The sequence below is a fragment of the Myotis lucifugus genome, unplaced genomic scaffold (genome assembly GCF_000147115.1).
Source record: "Myotis lucifugus unplaced genomic scaffold, Myoluc2.0 scaffold_130, whole genome shotgun sequence".
NCBI classification, from domain to species: domain Eukaryota; kingdom Metazoa; phylum Chordata; class Mammalia; order Chiroptera; family Vespertilionidae; genus Myotis; species Myotis lucifugus.
The window spans coordinates 3,267,729-3,288,430 of record NW_005871178.1 but is presented as its reverse complement, the minus strand read 5'-3'; the positions used below and the strand labels follow the sequence as shown (position 1 = coordinate 3,288,430).

At 36.9% G+C, this 20,702-nt stretch overlaps 1 protein-coding gene across 2 annotated transcripts in view; it reads left to right on the top strand.

Moving 5' to 3' along the window:
• Positions 1 to 17,409, top strand: part of PLGRKT (plasminogen receptor with a C-terminal lysine) — a 33,867-nt gene extending 16,458 nt beyond the window's left edge. For both annotated transcript variants that reach the window (XM_023758430.1, XM_006094127.3), the window contains 3 exons: positions 10,565 to 10,695; positions 11,279 to 11,388; positions 17,011 to 17,409. In XM_023758430.1, the coding sequence (XP_023614198.1) occupies positions 10,565 to 10,695; positions 11,279 to 11,388; positions 17,011 to 17,132 (363 nt within the window). In that variant the 3' untranslated portion in view covers positions 17,133 to 17,409. The remainder of the gene's footprint in view (positions 1 to 10,564; positions 10,696 to 11,278; positions 11,389 to 17,010) is intronic.
• Positions 17,410 to 20,702: the final 3,293 nt, after the last annotated feature.

The window sequence follows — 20,702 nt, the reverse complement described above, 5'->3', positions numbered from 1 at the left end:
CTTTTCTTCCCTCAACTGTAATTCTATTTTCATAACTCTGAGCTGGGTGAATTTTAATTCAAGTTTAGTTCTTCATTGCTTGAGCGAGAGGTCACTTATTTATTAACCCAGTAAAACAATGACAGGATATCTAGTATATAGAGAGTTGTGGCATGAAACTATTAATTAAAAATGATCCTATAGCTTTAACAATTATTTCTCTTTTACATTTTAAGAAATGTTTAGTTGAAATAATTTTAAATTTGCAGAAAAGTGGCAAAACTAGTACAGAAAATTTAAGTGTACCCTTGTCTAGCTGATTTAACAGTTTACAATGATCAAAACCAGATCATTAGCATCAGTATATACTACTAAATTACTGATCCATTTGAATTTCACCAGTTGTTCTCATAACGTCCCTTTTATGTTCCAGGATCCAATCAAGATCTTATATTGCACTTCATTGTTGTGTCTCATTAGTCTCCTCCAGCCTGTGATGTTCCTCATTCTTTCCCTGGCTTTCATGATAAGAACTTTTGCTAAGCACTAGTCAGTTATTTAGAAGTTCTCTCACTTATGGTTTTTCCCAGTATGTTCTCATGATTAGATTGAGGTTGTGGTTTTTAAGGACTGTTTGGCAAACTATTCTTAAACCACAGAATGCTATTTTGTCGTTGTCATTGCATCATTTCAGAGGACACCTGATGTGATGTCGTATTTCTGGTTAATTTAATCTTGATCTCTTGGTTAAAGCGGTATCCACGAGGTTTCTCCACTGTAAAGTTACTCTTTTTTTTTTCTAACTGATAAATATCATTGGATATATACTTTGAGACTGTTGATATCTTGCTTTTCTTTAGTATTTTGCTGACTCATTTTAGCATCCATTGGTGGGATTTACATGCAACAATTATTTCTGGGGTGTTTGCCTAATTGTGATTTTTTTTTTTACCACCTTCATTTCATCTATATTTGTTCATTGGAAAAGCTGCACCTTCTCCATATGATTATTTATTGTATTCATTATATAAATATGGTCTCATGGACATTTTATGTTGTGGGTTATAATGTAGTACCATCATTATTTATTTTATGGCTTAAATTGTTTTGGCTATTCTGAACTTCTTCCAGTTGGCTCCTATATCCTTTTGATAGATGCTTGTTTTCTAGGATAGTTGCTTTATTTACTGGAATCATAAGATATTCCACATCTATTGCTCCTGCAGCCAGCCTGGAATTAACCGTCTGGTTCCTTTTGTTAGAGAATGGTATTTAGAAATCGAGTTCAGGGATGTAGGTGGGCTTATTGCTATGGCCATTGTTCCTTGGTCCTCTCAGCAAGGACATGCACATATACCAACCCATGCATATGCATGCACTCATACCTATTTCTACATCTGTCTGTAAGTATATAGACAGAGTGGGTAAAAAGCCGGTTTACAGTTGTTCATATGGAAAATAATACAATAACTAATAAATAACAACTCAGGAATAAACTGTGGTTGGATTTATTCACAACTGTAAATCTATTTTTGCCCCACTCTGAATAATAAACCATAAATTCATACTGATACTTCTGATTCCAATCCAGAATGACATTTTAGTGGAGCTTTTACCCTTCTTTATTTACAATTTTTTCTCAGACAGTGAGAAGCTTTTTCTAGAGGCCCCCTGAATTCCTTGGCTCATGTTCCCTTCCTCCCTAAGCCAGCAGTTTGGCATCTTCATGTCTCTCCAACTCTGACTTTCTTGCCTTCATCCTTCACTTAAGGACCCTTATGGTTGCATTGGGCCTATCTCAATAATCCCGGATAATCTCCCCATCTCAAAATCCTTTTGTTAACCACATCTGCTAACTCCCTTTTTTGCCATGTAAGGTAAAACCCCACAGATTCAAGGCACAGACTTCTTTGGTGGGTTGGAGGTATTATTCTGCCTACCACAGGTACTTATGACTTCCAATATTTGCTATTATAAACAGTGTTACAATAAATAACCTTGTGCTTTCACATTTTTGTACTGTTGGAGGTATATCTTCAGAGTTGATTTCCAGAAGTGGGATTACTGGGTCAAAGGCGGGTGCCTCGGTAGTTTTGTTTAGTCTCACCAACAGAATTTGTGGTGTTGCTTTTTAATTTTTGCCACTGTGACAGGCAAGAAAATGATATCTTAGTCTTATTTTAATTTGCATTCATTTAATATGAGTAAACTTGAACATTTGTGCAGGTTTGAGGGCCTTTTATATATCTTATTTTTGTGAATTGTCTCTTCATTTTTTTTCTGTCCCGTCCCTCAATTTTTAAGAGTTCTTTACACATTATGAATTTGACCTCTCGTGGAAATGTATTGCCATTTTTTCTTCCACATTGTCATTTGTCTTTGATTTTGTTTATGGTGGGATTTTTGGTGTGTGTGTGTTTTAATATATTTTATTGATTTCAGAGAGGAAGGGATAGGGAGAGAGAGATAAAAACATCAATGATGAGAGAAAATAATTGATTGGCTGCCTCCTGCACACCCCATACTGGGGATCAAGCTCGGAATTTGGGCATGTGCCTTGACTGGGAATTGAACCATGACCTCCTGGTTCATAAGCTGATGCTCAAACACTGAGCCCCAGGTCTGGGCTATATTGGGATGTTTTTGCATGAAAAATATTTTAATTTTTATGTGTTCAAATTAACAGTCCTTTATTTTATTGCCTCTGCATTTCAAGTCTTTATTTAGAAAGTGTTTTCCTATACCAGTTACAGAAGTAGTCACCTTGTCTCCCTATGGTACTTTTATAGCTTCATTTATTTACATTTAGATCTCTAATCCATTTGAAATTTGTTCTCATATACAGTGTAAGATATGGATGTAATTTTATCTTTTCCCAAACGACTATCTCATAGTGTCTACATTTATTAAAAAACCCATCTTTTCCTCCAGTGATTTGAGATGTCACCTTTATTAAGGGTCTATATCAGTGATTCCCAAAGTGGGCACTACCGCCCCCTGGTAGGCGCTGCAGCGATCCAGGGGGGGCGGTGATGGCCACAGGTGCATTTGGGGGCGATGAGTAACTGCTATTAAAATTTAAAAAAAATTAATTTCCAGGGGCTGAGTAATATTTTTTCTGGAAAGGGGGCGGTAGGCCAAATAAGTCTGGGAACCACTGGTCTATATGTACTTGGGTTTGTCTCTGGACATGCTATTCAACTGGCCAGTATGTCTATTCATATACCAGTATCACACTATCATAATTAGAGATGCTTTTTTAGTATGTTTTGATGCCTAGTTAATCTAGTATATACAATTGCAATTTATTTTTTCATTGTTTATTATGTTAACTTCTTCATAGAAACTTTAGTTCAACTTGTCCAACTCTAGAATATAGTTTATTGATTTTTTAAAAACTGGGATTCCATGCATGTATAAATTTATTTAGGAAGAACTGTTATGTCATCCTATCCAAGAACAGGAGATGTTTTTCCATTTGTTTAATCTATTTTATGTCTTCCAAGAGTTTATACATGAATTACAGACTAAGGAAAAGTTTTACTGTGTGTGGTAAAAGAAAAATTTTAATTTTTCCTATAAACGATTATAAAAATATTCTTGCAGTTGAATTTCTTGTGTACCTGGCAATGGACTATATTAGCAGTGCATATGATGAAGGGACATTCTTACTCTGAAATATGTGAGACTGAAGAGGAGGAAGAGAAAGAATAACAGAATTTCCAGGCAGGTTGGCATAACACATGGAAAATCTAGAAGGGAAAACGGCCATTGACTGCTACCAGATGGATTTATGGCCAGGACACGGCTGCCAAGGACTATGGTTTCACTCTCCTTGTTGCAATGAGAAATTCACAGACACTGGAGTCAGATACACCTGGGGCCAACCCTGGCTCCATCACTTACTGGTTGTATAACCTTGAATAAATGATGTAGGCTCTCTGAGTCTCAACTTCATCATCTAAGGTGGGGAGAAGGATATCCAAGTAGTAGCTTGTATGGCAGAGGTGATGCTCAATAAGTGTTCCCTTCTTTCCCATTTATCTACTTTCTTCTCCTTTTAAATAATCAATCCTGGTAATGGGACCAAGGGGCCAATAAGCCTGTCAGACCCACAGCCTAAAGATGACAACACAGAGACACAGAGTTGAGTAGTAGTATAATATTTTCATGTTCTGAAATGGTTTACATTATTTCACATAGTCCTTTTCTTGGAAGAAGAAATGGTTGGATCATTTTCAGTAAAGAAAAATTTTGTGTTCTCTTTGAATCTGTTTGATAAATTAATGATATTAATTTTAAGTTCATGGTTAGGTTCTGTTTAAGTACATTTACTGATGGTAAATTAAAGAAATATGTGAGCCATTAAATTTTGGATTTATTACACTAATAATATAATTATATAACTTAGGATTTGAATTTTTGTTATGTTTGTTTTGTTATGAATTTTTGTTACATTCATTTGGTTTTTAAATCCTTGTACATGGCTTAGATGCCAAATTGTATAGTGTAAAATATTTATTTTCTGTTATGTATCCAAAATGAAAAATATTAATTTGAAGCCCTATTTATTTTGAGGAAAATCTGAACATCAAGACTTCAGAGTTTAAGTTATAATATTAGAATGGGAGATTATAGGCAATTTTCCTCTTTTGAAAAATTTTCTGCAATTATATATATCTTTAAAATATGTACAAACAAACAAACAAAAGCACAGTGAGAGCTACAGTTGTAGACACAGTACCTTAACATTAGCAACTGCTAATCTGCCCACAGGCTTTTGGTAAAAAGTTGTTGTTAGTTTTTTGCACATATTATAATAAAAAAATCAATATTACCACAAGAGGTGATTAGGAATATATATATTTTAATTAAATATTTTCTTCATATTTTTAGTATTTAAACATTTGAATAGTTAAAGGCTTTGGGAAGTTGAAGGCGAAGGGAGTTCTATTAGGTTATATTTTTAAAAAATACTGCTAAAGTTAATTCCCTTCTGAGTAACACTTTGTTGCTATGCCCCTTTAATAAATACATCAATTAGAACTTTCATTTGCAAGAACTGTCATTTTCAAGAACTAGAAACCCAAAGCACACAACTATGAAGAAAAAAATCTGCTTGTTGTTGATAGATAAAAGGGAAGAATGAGTAATGTTCATAAATAAGAGATATATAGTAAAGTGCAAACGACAGGGGTTTTTGTCTACGTATTTCTTTCAACAAAAAGCTACTGCCATTGCACACCATACAATTTGGTGTGCTCACATGTAATCTCTATCTTTCTCTCTAGTAAGTTCAACTAAATATTTACATATTTATAGGACATAATTTTGCCTAAAATTTATAATGTAAAAGGAGGTCCTTTAGATGTGAACCTGTCCAGGGAGAGGATCCCAAAGGCACACCTATTTGCTTTACGACCCTCACTTTCTATCATGGGGTGGAGAACAGTGCGAAAAAAATGCCAGCATGTTTATAGCTTTATCAAACTGAAAAGTTAAAATATCTAAATAGTAACCACTTCAAAATCAAATTGTTTTCTTGTAGACTTCACCAAGGGGAATCAGTGCTCGCTTCTCTCACTTTTCCTTCTTCCAGTGGATGCTTTGTGCCACTTTCATGACTTAACAGAACTAACTTTTCCCCTTGGATCATTGATGTAGTCCTTTTAGACAGTTCAGTATCAACATCTCTTCTGTGATTAAGTGCTTATTATTCTGGGGGAGGGCGCACTTTTCCCTTTCCATCATGCTCTCTTTTCAGCCCCTGCCCAACAAGGGCTGAAACTGAGCCACTATTGTTTTTAATACTTCATATCTTAGCTTGCTTGTCAGTACTATCAAATTAGTCTTTAGTTTTCAGTACAAGAAGTCAGTGTGAATAGACAGCCCATAATAAAAAATTTACCCCTTGCCCTAACCGGTTTGGCTCAGTGGATAGAGCGTCGGCCTGTGGACTGAAGGGTCCCAGGTTCGATTCCGGTCAAGGGCATGTATTGTGATTGCAGGCACATCCCCAGTAGGGTGTGTGCAGGAGGCAGCTGATCGATGTTTCTCTCTCATCGATGTTTCTGACTCTCTGTCCCTCTCCCTTCCCTCTGTAAAAAAATCAATAAAACATATTTTAAAATATATTTTTTAAAAATGTACCCCTTTCTTATTAAGAAAAAAATCAGGATTATAAAAGAAAATTTTGACATAAAACTTAATTACATTTAAGTTTCTCAATGTATGTCATTTCATTTAATTACATAAAACATAATTACATTTATGTTTCTCAGTTTGACTTTTTCCTATTTGTGGCAATTCAGTTTGGGTTTTTATTTAGCACTAGAGGCACGATGCATGAAATTCGTGCAAGGGGCTCGGCCCTCACAGCCCCAGCTTCGTCCAGATGGTCGTTCTGCCATTTGGTCTAATTAGCATATTAGCTGTTTATTATATAGGATTGTAGTGAAGGAAGAATGAATGTCACTATAGGAATTAAACAGCAACAAATCTAAAATTTATTGGTTATGATTGGGTCAGACTTATCTTTCTATACAAGTCTTAGACTCATACAAGTCAGAACAAGACAGAATGTAAAAATAATTATTTTTCCATCAGGAATTACAGTGGGGCCTTGACTTACGAGTGTCCCAACTAACGAGTTTTTTTGAGATATGAGCCGTCTCTCGGCTGATCTTTTGCTTTGAGTTGCAAGATCAAAAAAATTTGGGTTACGAGCCAGTTTCAGATACTCCCCCGCTAGTTGGCGCAGCAAACGTCACAGTGATTTGATATACGAGTAATTTGAGTTATGAGCTCCATCATGGAACAAATTAAACTCGTAAGTCAAGGCCCCACTGTAATGGTTATTTCCTTATAATAATGAGATGATATTTTATTTTTGAAATCACATGTGAACATGGATAGTGGAATTATTATTTCCCAGAAATGGATAAATGATGAATTCTTTCCATAATCTACTTTGGCTTTTATACTGAAATCAGGTTTAAATAAGAAATTTCTAAGTTAAATGCTTGGCTAAAATTAATTAGAATTGGAGATGACCTGCCCTAGGAATTCTTCTTAATAACAATCTTTATATCACTAGATTAAGTTTTTGATGTTAACTAGGTTCTGATTTTAGCTACTGTATAAATGTATTTTCTTCTAAATAAAAAAAAGTACAGATTAATAACCATCCAAGCTGAACTCCCAAAATACTTTCCAAAAGAGATGATGGGTTGACATTTGAGCAATGTTTTAAAGCAGGAGTGGGTAACATCTGGCCTGCAGGCCATATAAGGGCCACAAAATCATTTGGTCTGGCCCTGCCAAGGCAACTGCAGGTAGGACTCGAAATTCAATAAATCTGGGAGCTTTTTTCACAGCAACATAAATTTATATTAAGTCAATTATATTAAGAGAAGGATGTTATAAATATTCAAATGGCCCTTGGCAGAAAAAAGGTTCCCCACCCCTGTAGGAAGACAGATCAGTTCAACCCACCCTCTTGACCAAAACTTTGCTTTGGTGTAGATTGTACCTCTTTAGGGCAGTAACTTCTAATACCCATGGAAGGTGATATTAGCATTAGGATTAGGGAAGCTTGAAGGAAAAAAAGAAACATTTACAGAAAGAAATCAGTTTCCTCCCACCTCCTACCACTGCAAAGAAAATTCTGGTAGTGTAATTTTATTATGAGAATAGAAAAAATAATGATTATGAAGCTTAAAAGTAATTATTTATGAAAAGGAATATATATAATGCTAAACAGTCTTTCCTTCTCTCTTTGATAAATATAAAGATGGAATGTTTTATTATAAAGTTACAAAGTCTTTACATCTGAATAAAATTATTTCTTACCTAATGGTCCAGATGTTTTTGAACAATTGTAGAAAGTGGACCTGAAAGACCTGGAATAATTGTATGGTCAGGGAACTATACCACAGATAGTTCTTATTTTTCATAGTGATTTAAAATATACATACTGTTATTTACCTATTATGACTGATGCTGAAAGGGTACTCTGTCCCACTTCTAGTTTTTAAAACACTTTTGTTGAAGTATAATTTACATAGTATAAAATCCACCCATTGTAAGGGTAAAATTCCATGATTCTTAGTACATTTATAGAGTTGTGCAACCATCACCATAATCCAGTTTTAGAATATTTCCATCATCTCCCAAGATTCCTTTGTGCTCATTTACGGTATATCTTTGATTTTGGCCCTATACCTAGGAAATCACTAATCTATTTTCTATCTTTGTACATTTGCCTTTTCTGGACATAAATGGAATCATAAAATATGTAGTCTTTTTTGTCTGGTTTATTTTACTTAGCATAATATTTTTGAGGTTCATCCATATTGTAGCATATTTTCTGCTCCCAGGGAATTTTAGAATCAGTTTGTCAAGCAAATTTAAAAATAAGAAAAAAAAATTCCTGTCAACCAGGTGGAATGGCCTTTGCTCAACATGGCCTTTAATCCCCCTTACTAGTTTCTTGCTTAGGATTCCTCCATCTTTTAAAGCATTTTTTGAGGAATTATTTTATATTCAGAACATTTCTGAATGTAACAAAACCACATGGAAGTACAAAAAGTACTTTTTGTTGAATAAAAACCTTTAGTTTTCAGGATTGCATGAAGATATAGAAATGTAGGACCAGAAAAGCATAACTCACTAAGAAGACAGAAGGGAAACTAAATAAAGAACATTCTCATAGTTATAGTCAGTTGTGTTTAGTTTTGTCTTTTTGTTTTACTTCTCTTTTGCAAGTAAGTACTTTAATTTTCTGGCTATTATTATAAATGGTATAAACAATATTACTCTCCATTTCATTTTAACTGTAATGACATCTCATTAGACCAAAGTCATATCACTGACAACCTCTTATCTGGAACATGATGAGGAAGCAAGAAAAAAATACTTAAAGACAAAAGAACCAAATAATTATAACAAGACCATGTTCTAAAATGTATGCAACATATTCATAGGAAGCCCCGGCTTCCCGGTCCTCATTAAAACTAGGTACTTTTATTTTATACACAGTTCTAAAAAGGTTTGTTCTTTCACTGCCCCTAGACCAGTGGTCAGCAAACACATTAGTCAACAGAGCCAAATATCAACAGTACAACAATTGAAATTTCTTTTGAGAGCCAAATTTTTTAAACTTAAACTATATAGGTAGGTACATTGTTATTAACTTAATTAGGGTACTCCTAAGCTGGCCTTTGCTAAAAACGTCCTCAATCTGAGGGCTCGACCTCAGCAAACGTACCCCCACTTCTTCTAACGCCACTTCTTCAAAATAGACTCGCCCAGGCTGAAAACCAACTTCTGCACATGGGCCACAAAGTTTCAATCGCACTGTGTGCACCCGCACGTGGTATTTTGTGGAAGAGCCACACTCAAGGGGCCAAAGAGCCGCATGTGGCTCGAGAGCCGCGGTTTGCCGACCACTGCCCTAGACAATCAAAAGCAACAGATCATTGAGAGATCGAGAGGAAGAGACAGAGGAAGAAGGGAAGTCAGGAGAGATTGGTCCTTAGAGAAGGATTTATTGCTAAGAGTGAGAAATAACAGCGTGACAGAGGAGGAGACAGAAAATGGACACAGAGGCCTGGGACCATCCGGTGAGCTCTGACAGCACCACTGCATGACAGTGTGGGAGAGCTAATGATGACTCTCTGTCTCTATAAAAAGAAGTTTCCTTATGTTCAAACTACCTCCACTCCTTCCTGGAAGAGGAATAGGTTGGGCAAAAGTAGGTTTATAGCTATGAGTACACAAAACAGAGATTATTCTTCTATTATTATTTATTGTTATATTATTTTCCATACGAAAAACTGTAAACCTACTTTTGCCCCACCTTGTATATGACAACTATTTAATTAAATTTATAAATAAACAACCAAACAATTTTTATTTGCTATATCCTATAATGAAGGCAGCAGTATATTATAGCTTTTAGACAATTGTCTATTAAAGTAGCTAGAATTCTTACAGAGAGGAAGGCTGTGTGAGAATGAAGGCAGAGATTAAACTGATGCATCACAAGCTAGGAAATTCTAAAATTGCTGGCAGCCATAATAGTCCAGGGGAGATCAACACATTCCACGAGATTTTTTACTTGACAAAGAATGATCAAATCTTTTTTTTAAAGTAAACATTGTTTCAGAGGTGGAACGCCGTTCATGTATTTTTATTGATCTCAGAGAGGAAGTGAGAGGGAGAGAGAGATGGAAACACCAACTCTTACATGTAGATCTTTCCTCACATGTGATATAATATGCTGACCATATATGTTAGGCTTGGATAAAAGCTTCAAACTACCTGTGTTCAATACCTCAAGACATAGAAAAAGAATATCATATCTACTCTGTATATATTTCACTGACAAAGTAAGAGTTGGGGATAGCTGTCCAGAGGGACATTAGTAAAAGTCTATTGAGAATTAAAAAAAAAAAAAAGATGAATCAAAGCAATTGAAGAATGAAAATTCACTGGAAAAGCAGATTATTTACTCTGCTCAGGTTCAAAAGGGGAGTAACCATACTTTCTCTTTTTCTTCCTTTTTTTTTTTTTTTATCTTCAGCTGGAAAGACAGCTAATGATGCAGAACGAAATGAGAGAAAGACAAATGGCCATGCAAGTTGCTTGGTCTCGGGAATTCCTCAAATATTTTGGAACATTTTTTGGCATTGCAGCCATCTCTTTAACAGCTGGGTATGTTTGTTATTTACTTTAAAATTTTCTGAAATAATTTATTTATTTTGTCTTTGCCATTATCATATTATTATTCAGTTGGCCAAGACAGGACTTTGGTCCAAATACTGTGCATGTAAACAAAGTAATCCATTATAGCTTAATCCTTGGAGGTAATTCTGTAGAAACAGGGTAGCAATAGTTAATTCTGCCTTTAGTTTATTAGATTGCCTCTGTTCTTTTGTCCATTTTACAAGTTAGAGAACTAACTTGGCACTGAGACAGGAGGCTTCTACAAGTTTATCTCCACAAGCCTTAAATGGTAGATATCAACACTTCACTATTGATAAAATGAGTAATCTGAGCCTCAACATCAAATACCAATGAGTAATTCATAGACCCTGCCTGTCCTGGAGAACTATAGAATCTGGTGAGGGGTTATGGGTAAGGAAATCCTATTTTCAAAGAAGATGCAAATGAATTAAGTAACTTTTGAAATAAAGGACATTCTTTCAAAAAGCAGGTAAATTTTTTTTTCATCGAGTATAAAGATATGTATTTACGATCATTTCTTGATATTTATTTTTCTTTGTTCTTGAACCAGAGCAATAAAAAGGAAGAAGCCAGCCTTCCTCTTCCCTATCATTCCATTAGGCTTTGTCCTCACCTACCAGTATGACTTGGGCTATGGAACCCTTCTACAAAGAATGAAAGGTAAGCGTTTGATAAACCAGACTCTATTTCTGATTCATTACCTGGTTAAAGGATCCCTTTCTTATGATTCCTTGACTTAGGAAGATTCTGACAAGACCCTCTCCCTGGTTTTTAAATATAATAATTATTAAAAATTAGATTATATAAACTTACAATGAAATAAATTACAAAAAATAAGCATTAAATTATATTAAAAACAATGGTAAAAAGTACTCAACTGATCAGCTAATTACTATACTGTAATCTACACATTTAGATTATATATGTCTATACTCTTAAGTTATGAATATCTATTGTATCTGTATGGTAGAAATGCAGATACAATATACAAATACAATAAAATACAGATACAACTCTGACTTTAGTGACATCCCATTGGTACCCTGAAGTTGATTGTGGTGGAAGGATTTACACCATGGAAATCTGCAAATGTTAAATCAAGACTTGACTTATTTTGTTGTTGTTGTTGTTGTTGTTTATTGTTTAGACCAGAAGTTGGTATACTATGGCCTGTGGGCTAGCCACCTGTTTTTGAAAATAAAGTTTTATTGGAACATCGACATGCCATTCATTTCTGAGTTGGCTTTGACTGCTTTTCATTACCATGACAGAGATGCCTCTTTGTAACAGAAACAAAAGGCCTCACAAGCCTAAAATATTTACTGTCTGGACTTTTAAGAAAGTTTACCAACCCATGGTCTAGACTTAAGATAATGATGAAGGCTATGTTAATAATGCAGATTATGGCCCCAACGGGTTTGGCTCAGTGGATGGAGCGTTGGCCTGCGGACTCAAGGGTCCCGGGTTCGATTCCGGTCAGGGGCATGTACCTTGGTTGCAGGCACGTGCCCAGTGGGGAGTGTGCAGGAGGCAGCTGATCGATGTCTCTCTCTCGTCAATGTTTCTGGCTCTCTATCCCTCTCCCTTCCTCTCTGTGGAAGATCAATAAAATATATATATATATTTTTTTTTTAATTAAATCTTTATTGTTCAGATTATTACATTGGTTCCTCTTTTTTCCCACCATAACTCCCCTCCACCCAGTTCCCACCCCTCCCTCCGCCCTCACTCCCCACCCACTGTCCTCATCCATAGGTGCACGATTATTGTCCAATCTCTTCCCGCATCCCCCACATCCCTTTTCCCCCCAAGAATAGTCAGTCCATTCCCTTTCTATGTCACTGATTCTATTATAATCACCAGTTCATACTGTTCATCAGATTATTTATTCACTTGATTTTTAGATTCACTTGTTGATAGATGTGTATTTGTTGTTCATAATCTGTATCTTTACCTTTTTCTTCTTCTTCCTCTTCTTAAAGGATACCTTTCAGCATTTCATATAATACTGGTTTGGTGGTGATGAACTCCTTTAGCTTTTCCTTATCTGTGAAGCTCTTTATCTGACCTTCACTTCTGAATGATAGCTTTGCTGGATAAAGTAATCTTGGTTGTAGGTTCTTGGTATTCATCACTTTGAACATTTCTTGCCACTCCCTTCTGGCCTGCAAAGTTTCTGTTGAAAAATCAGCTGACAGTCGTATGGGTACTCCCTTGTAGGTAACTTTCTTTCTCTTGCTGCTTTTAGGATACTCTCTTTGTCTTTTGCTCTTGGTATTTTAATTATGATGTGTCTTGGTGTGGTCCTCTTTGGATTCCTTTTGTTTGGGGTTCTCTGCACTTCCTGGACTTGGAAGTCTATTTCTTTCACCAGGTAGGGGAAGTTTTCTGTCATTATTTCTTCAAATAGGTTTTCAATATCTTGCTCTCTCTCTTCTTCTGGCACCCCTATAATTTGGATGTTGGTACGCTTGAAGCTGTCCCAGAGGCTCCTTACACTATCTTCGTATTTTTGGATTCTTTTTTCATTTTGCTTTTCCAGTTGGGTGTTTTTTGCTTCTTCATATTTCAAATCTTTGACTTGATTCTTGCGATCCTCTGGTCTGCTGTTGGGAGTCTGCATAATATTCTTTATTTCAGTCAGTGTATGCTTAATTTCTAGTTGGTTCTTTATCACAACATCGAGGGTCTCACTAGATTTCTTGAGGATCTCACTATATTTATCGGCGGCTTCTAGACAGTTCTTTAAAGACCTTAAAAGTGTGGTTCTGAATTCTATATCCAGCAGTTTGCTTTCCTCCATTTCTTTCGTTTGTGTCCTGTTTCTTTGTCTTGGCATTTTTTATGCTTCCCTGTGTTGAAAAAGTGGTTTTCTGTGCTGAGTGTCCTCTAGGGCCCAGTGGTTCAGCCTCCCCAATTACCTGAGGAGGACACTCTTGGTGCACCCCCTTGTGGTCTTTGTGCACAGTCTTGTTGTAGTTAAGCCTTGACTGTTGTAGTTATCACTGGGAGGAATTGACCTCCAGGCCTATTGGCTGTGAGAATCAGCTGTGTCTGCAGTGGGAGAACTTCTGTGCTGGAGACACCCCTCTGGGGCAAGACTTGCTTCAATGGGGCTTTGGTGCTCACTGAGTCTGCCCCCTGAGTGTGTCCTTTATGTTTCCAGGGAGTTGCAAACTGGATGGTCCCACTCTGACCTCTGGGCTTCCTGGCTCCTGGATCTCTAGGGAGGTACTAATCTAGCCTTTGCCTGAGGCTATCCAGCAAAAGACTCCCTGCAGGACTTGGGCGGGGCGGGTCCCACGGGATCAACACGGCGGGGCTAGCAGTTATGGCTGCTCTCAGACTTGCCATCAGAGGCTCTGCTTTTCAGTGTCCTGGTAATTGCTGCAAGCCCCTCGGAGAGAAAGCTGCCCTCGGGTTCCGACCGATGCCAGATAGTCCCGCTTCTCCCGTATGAGTCTGGGTCCCTAGAGACTCGCCCGGAACTGGAGCTCAGAGCCTGAGACTCCCTCCCGATTGAAAACGACAACTGCGCCCTCAGCCACCAGCCCACTCCACATGCACCTCCGCACCTCAGTATTTTACTTTCGCACTGCGCCTCCTCTGAGCCTCGGTATGCTTTTCTCTTTCCTTCTAGTTGTAGAATTTCCCCTCAGCCAGCCTTCCTGTGGTTCTGGATGATGTCCGTTCTTTTAGTTGTATTTTTGAAGTGGTTGTTCGAGGCAGCAAACTCCGGTGTTTACCTATGCTGCCATCTTGGTTTCTCCCTCAATAAAATATATTTTTAAAAAATGAAGATTATGTTTAAAAGTGTGTTGTGTCCCTAGCCATTACATTGTGAATGGCTTAAAAAATGAGGAAATATTCTCCCAATATTTAAAAAACCATTATCTGATTCAGCAAAGTTGTTCAAATCATTCTCAAATGAGTAAAGTTCCAACATATGTCATTGTTTCACTTTTGTCATACTTATCAATGTAAAAGAAAACATCAACCTCATTCATAGTGGAATTATACTCATTCACCAACTGCTACTATAGGTTAGCTGTGACTACAAGGGTTCAGCAAAAATCAATGAAAACATTCTGTAAGAACCAATTTGCTACATGGAATTTATGATACAATGTATTGTACGTTTTATTATTTATAACTTGTGTGCTACATATATATTTCTATAAGTAAATCTATAATAAACATATGTACTTAATAAACTTTACATTTTAACACCCCCCCCCCCCCGGGAGGGAGCTGGTTGTTAAATATTCACCAGACTGTGCTGCTCTCCTCTCAGAACCTTGGCTCTCACTGCCCTAGCAAATAGCATTGCACTCAGAAGACATTCCTGCCCTAGGAAGATAGTTTCTCATTAGTCTAGGACAGTGGTCAGCAAACCGGCTCGCGAGCCACATGCAGCTCTGTGGCCCCTTGAGTGTGGCTCTTCCACAAAATACCACGTGCGGGTGCGCATGTACAGTGCAATTGAACTTCGTGGCCCATGCGCAGAAGTCGGTATTTTGTGGAAGAGCCACACTCAAGGGGCCAAAGAGCCGCATGTGGCTCGCGAGCCGCAGTTTGCCGACCACTGGTCTAGGATATTCCTGCTTCCAAATTCCTACCACTTCTCTGGGAAATACACTCATACGAGTATCCCCGTGTCCCCACTTTTCGAGCCTTTAACCCATAGAACATTGGAAACAGTATTTTCCCAAGCCTTCATTTTTCCATCCTGCTCTTTCCTGGGCTATGGGCCCATCCTTGAAGCTTTGTGGGAACTGCTTTGATATGGTAAAGGAGGAGGTAATTATGTTCTGAAAAAAAAAATTTGAAAATGAAAATATATTTCCTCATAGATACTATGTAAAAGTGTTCTTTGTGGTCAGGTGTTATTGATATCACAGTTCAGCTATATTGTAAGCTAAAGAGTTCTTTGCTGATGGCCTAGAAATTGATTTATAGCATTATTACCATGGGAAAATGTATTCTGAGTACTAAAACGCTGACCTACAAATTAATTTTTTTGGTACAATCCCATTTGAAGCTGGAAATTAACCAGCTCAGTTTCACATCACTCATCTACTTAAGGATTCATTAGTCCGAGCCCAACTATGTCTCACTGTTTTATAATGGACATTAGAAGTCACAGAGCAAGTTTACTTTCTGGAAACAATTTGATTGTATATTTTTAAAGTAATTTTATTACAGGTCCATCAGAGTCTACAAAATTCAGAATTTTATACTTTCAGGGCATGTTGTGGAAATTTCTTGTAAAAAGAAATACATCTTTAGAATATACCAGGAAACTTACCATATTAGAAACTTTAGGTTATCACATTTAGCATTGTTAACTAATGATGACCCCAAGATATAAAATCCCTGTTTGACTGACTTTATCAGTCATTCTGTAAACACATATTGAGATTTGCTACATGCCAGCAAGACATTCTCACATGGAAATATCTAGTCTGTCATCAGTGGCCGGCCTAATTATATACAAGTTATAATGATCTTTACTTACTATTTGAGACTGAGAAAAGAAGTGTTGGGAGATGGTTGAAGTACTCTTATAATTTGAAAATTTTAGTCTGTTAGGTTTGGAGTATAAATTAATTGTGTGCTAAAAGACAAGAACTTAAAGGAAACATTTGCCTTCATTTCCAAAGTTTATAAAATGTCAATGTGTATTATGACACAATTTTAAAATTAATTTTTCTAATTAGTCTTCAACATTAAAAGTTGGCAAATGTTAATGGGTCCAACAAATTACTAGCTGTTATCTGAAAGAGGAACTGTTTATAGAAATGTGTAGATGTGTGTGTATGTAGGTATACAGACTAAAGAATATTTAATATTATTTGGGGTATTTACAAGTAGTTTCAGGTCAAAGATTAGCTTTCCTAAAAATTTAGAATTTTCAGTAAATTTTATTTTCTCACATGTCACTCATAATATATTAAAAGGCAAAAGGAAGGGGACTACCTCAAACCCCTCCAAACACAACTAATCTTTAGCACCCTGACTTTTCTTCAAGGAAAAAAACAACATTACTTGGTATGCTTTCTCTTCTACATGTTAAAATGTTGTCTTCTGTCAAATAAAATGGCATCTGATTTTTCTGTGAGTCTTCAGGATTCATCACTATATTTCCTTTGGGAAATGACTTCTCCTGAGGACAGCGGGTGAAATATTTAACTGTAGGATTTGAGGAACACAGCAAGTAGGTCTTCTCACAAACTGCTGATACTCCTTTGTCACCTTGTATATGTCTGTACTTTATTTAAGGTGAAGCTGAGAACATATTGGAAAAAGAAAAAAATAAGTTACAGCTGCCAAAAGGAATGATTACTTTTGAAAGCCTTGAAAAAGCCAGAAGGGAACAAAGTAAATTCTTCATAGACAAATGATATCATGTTTACCCACTGAAACTCAAAACACAAAATTGTTGACTTGAATAATGGTTTTCACAATTGTTTAAGTGTTCAAGATTTTGATATACTGGATTTTATTTTAAAATATTAAAATGTAAGATCAGGTTTGTTAAACTATTTTGAAATAAAATTTATAACATTCAACAAAAAAAGGAGGTACTCTAAGTAACTTTTAGATTTCCCATATATGTATATTATAAATATGTAAATATAAAGTTAATAAACTATATTGTTTTGAACTCCTGAAAGCAAATGTCCTACAGCTCTCATTTTTCTGTCTCACACACCTTCCCCATCACATTCATCTTTAATTTGGATTTGTCAGTTGTGTCCTGTCTCCACCTGACAGAAACAATTCATATTAATGACTAATATGTATATTGTGCTTCCTATGGCCAGTCACTCTTCTGAGTGGTTTGCATAGATCTAGGACAGGAAGGACTGCTGCTTGGCAGAGATTACATTTGAGCTGAGAACTGAATGATGAATGAGCCAGTTGTGTAAAAAGCAGGTATGGGGGCAGGGAAGGGATTTCTAGGCAAAGGGAAGAGCCAGAGGAAAGGCTCTGAGACTTGTCAAAGAATGGAAAGAAGGCCAGGAAAAATAGTAGGAGATGAAATCTGAAGGAGAGAAACAAGAACAAATACATGGCTAATGCAGCTGATGATACATTAATATATGGCTTTGATACAATTATAGTTGAAGAGAACCTTGGGGCCAGGTCTTGAAGGATGCATTGAGTTCTCCATGAAGACAAGGGGGTGAAGAGGAAGTGCATCTTTGGCAGAAAAAGAAGAATGACTAAAGGCAGTGCCATGCATGTCAAGTCCAGGGATTTGCTGCTGGTTATTGGGTTTGCCTGGGGCAAGAGGTTCCTTACGTGGGAGATTTGTTAAGAAATAAGCCTGGAGGCACAGCTCAACTCCTTGGGTGTAACACCAAGGAGGTTGTGCTCTATCCCACTGGTACTAAAATTACAACTCAATCAAGTTTATATGGTATTCCACCTAATTCAGTTTGTGTTTGGGGATAATTCTGAAGGGTCCTTATGGTATAGTACTTAATTGCACTTTGTAAAAGATTTTAGCAGTGCCCCAGATCCACTCAAAACAGTTTTGGCAACAAATACTGAAACTATATTGTCAAGATGTTAAAGACGGAAGGAAGACCCTTAGAAATTATCTAGTCTAAATCCCATTTTACAGCTGAGAAAATGGAGGTTCATAGTGATTTACCTAAAGTTCCACATCTGGTAATGGTAGTTGGTACTAAAACCCTGGTGTCTGATATCCCTAGAAGGATTCTTTCCAATGCAACATGCTGCCTGACTTCAAAGGAAAGTGACAAAGTAAAAATCAAAAATAATTTTTAAAAATTATCACATATGCTCAATTTCAGAGCCTTAGAAAATGTCCCAAAGATGGGGTTAGAACAGGATAGGGAAGTAGCAGAGTCAGACTGCAAAAATAATCTACAACCAATGTAATTGGAATATGAGTAATCTGAAGTTGATACTATATTTTATAGGCTTCAACAATTTTAATATCTGCATGTTCAAATGTGGTATTTTAGAGACACTAGTCAGAATTTAGAAAGTTTTTCTGCTCCACGCTTATGGGAAAAGAACAAACCCTTGCTGGGAAAATATTATTAAATAAGCCTTATTACTCATGTGTTGCGGTGTCTCTTGGCCTTGGATGTGTCTGTTCTGTGAGAGGGTTGGAAATGCTCTCCTAGGTTTGGCCTTGTGGATGCCTACAGGAGATTTCAGAAATATCTTGCAAACTGCAAAATGTCTAATTTGAAGAAAGTAGTTTCTAATATTCAGGGCTGAATATTTAGCATCTCTACTGATTTTTCTACTGGTAACTTTGGGTCTTGGAGTTTATGAAGATTGAAGCAGTACTTGGGCTGCAGGTGTACCAGGAAGCCCAGGCTGGCTGGAAGCAGAGCGTAGGGGGTGACAGAAAATAAGAGAGCCAAGGAAGAGTAGTCTTCATGAAGGGATGGAGCTGACTCAAATGCCTCTCACAGTAAATGGCTGCCAGGGTTCCATTACTGGCTTGCTTGGGGGAGCTGAGCTCCCTAGAGACCAAAGTCACCTATGGGATCCCCTCACAGGCCTGTTTATTTTGCTGTAATAACTTGTTCCTTTGGCTACTTGGATGGCAATAAGAAGTGTGTCTGGAACAACACAAACTTATCATGACTGCTGATAAAAGCAACTGGAACCCTATATCCCACTGATACTTAGTGGTCACTGAGTCTGAGGTTTAGATAGTATTTCTGGTTCATTATTTCTCAATCCACAGGTGTCATGGGGTTAAAAGATAGATTGCTAACCTCAGTTTATTTATTCTTTTTCTTGGAGGACTTCATCTGTGGCCAGCAGCACTGTGTAGATGTTTTCTGCTCTGCCTGGACATGAAAGACAGGCAACCCCTGAGCCCGAGTTGGTTTGGGCATTTCATTTGGTGTTAGAAGAACAGAGTTCAGAATATGTCTCATGAAGTCACATCCTAGAGAGGACTGACTGGCAATCTGGGATTCTAGTTTGGTGGGGATTTCAAAAAACTGTAAGGAAACAGCTGTTGAAGGTATGTGAAAGTCAATGGATTTTGATAAATTGAAATGAAATAAGGAAGGTTTGTGAAAAGTTATCAGGGTTTCAGGATTAGGCTTTGAGGAACACTTATAACTATTTTTCCCAACATTCCCACACCATTAATTTTCTGCTGATGAAGATCTGACACAAGTAGAAGGTAGTATCAACTGTATCTACCAAGGTGATCTTGAGAGAGAGAGAGAGATTACATTCCATAGAAATTCAATATGGATTCTGGATACTCGACAGTTTCATATCTTGAAATGCTCCAGAGAAGACTTGGCATCCAGAATGCTTTTCATCTTCAAGGAACTAAGAAATTTGAAAGGAGTCCAACTAATGCTATGTATTTCAAACTAGCAATAACAAAAACTCCTATGGTTTGAATAGTTTGTGCCTCTAGATCAGGGATGGGGAACATCCAGCCTGCAGGCTATATAAGGTCCCTTAAATCATTTGTCTGGCCCTACCAAGGCATTAGGGGTGAGTTAATTAAATGTTTGACTAAATATAACAGCCTAATTTTTAAGTTGATAATTTTGTATGGCCTGAGAATGATGGTATAAATACCTAAATGGCCCTTGGCAGAAAAAACGGTTCCCCACCCCTGCTCTACATAGTTACTTCTTTGAATTCAATAGCTATGAGAAACACAGGATGCTAGACTTACCTTCCATGCAGTTTTCTTGTATGGACTGAAAGCAAAGGACAAGCCTACCACCTCTGAAATAGCCTGAAAGCCTTACTAGGCAGGTGAAGGGGATTTTGTTCATCTACTGACTTTCATAATTGCTTTTCAGAAATTCAAGCAGACATCAATTTCCTACTAGAATAGGTGTGTTATAGGAAAAGTTCAAATAGGCTCATGGTTAAGATATTCTGTTCTTCCTCCCATTTCTTTTTCCCCAGAGATAGTCACGTTTATCTCTTTTAGATAATCC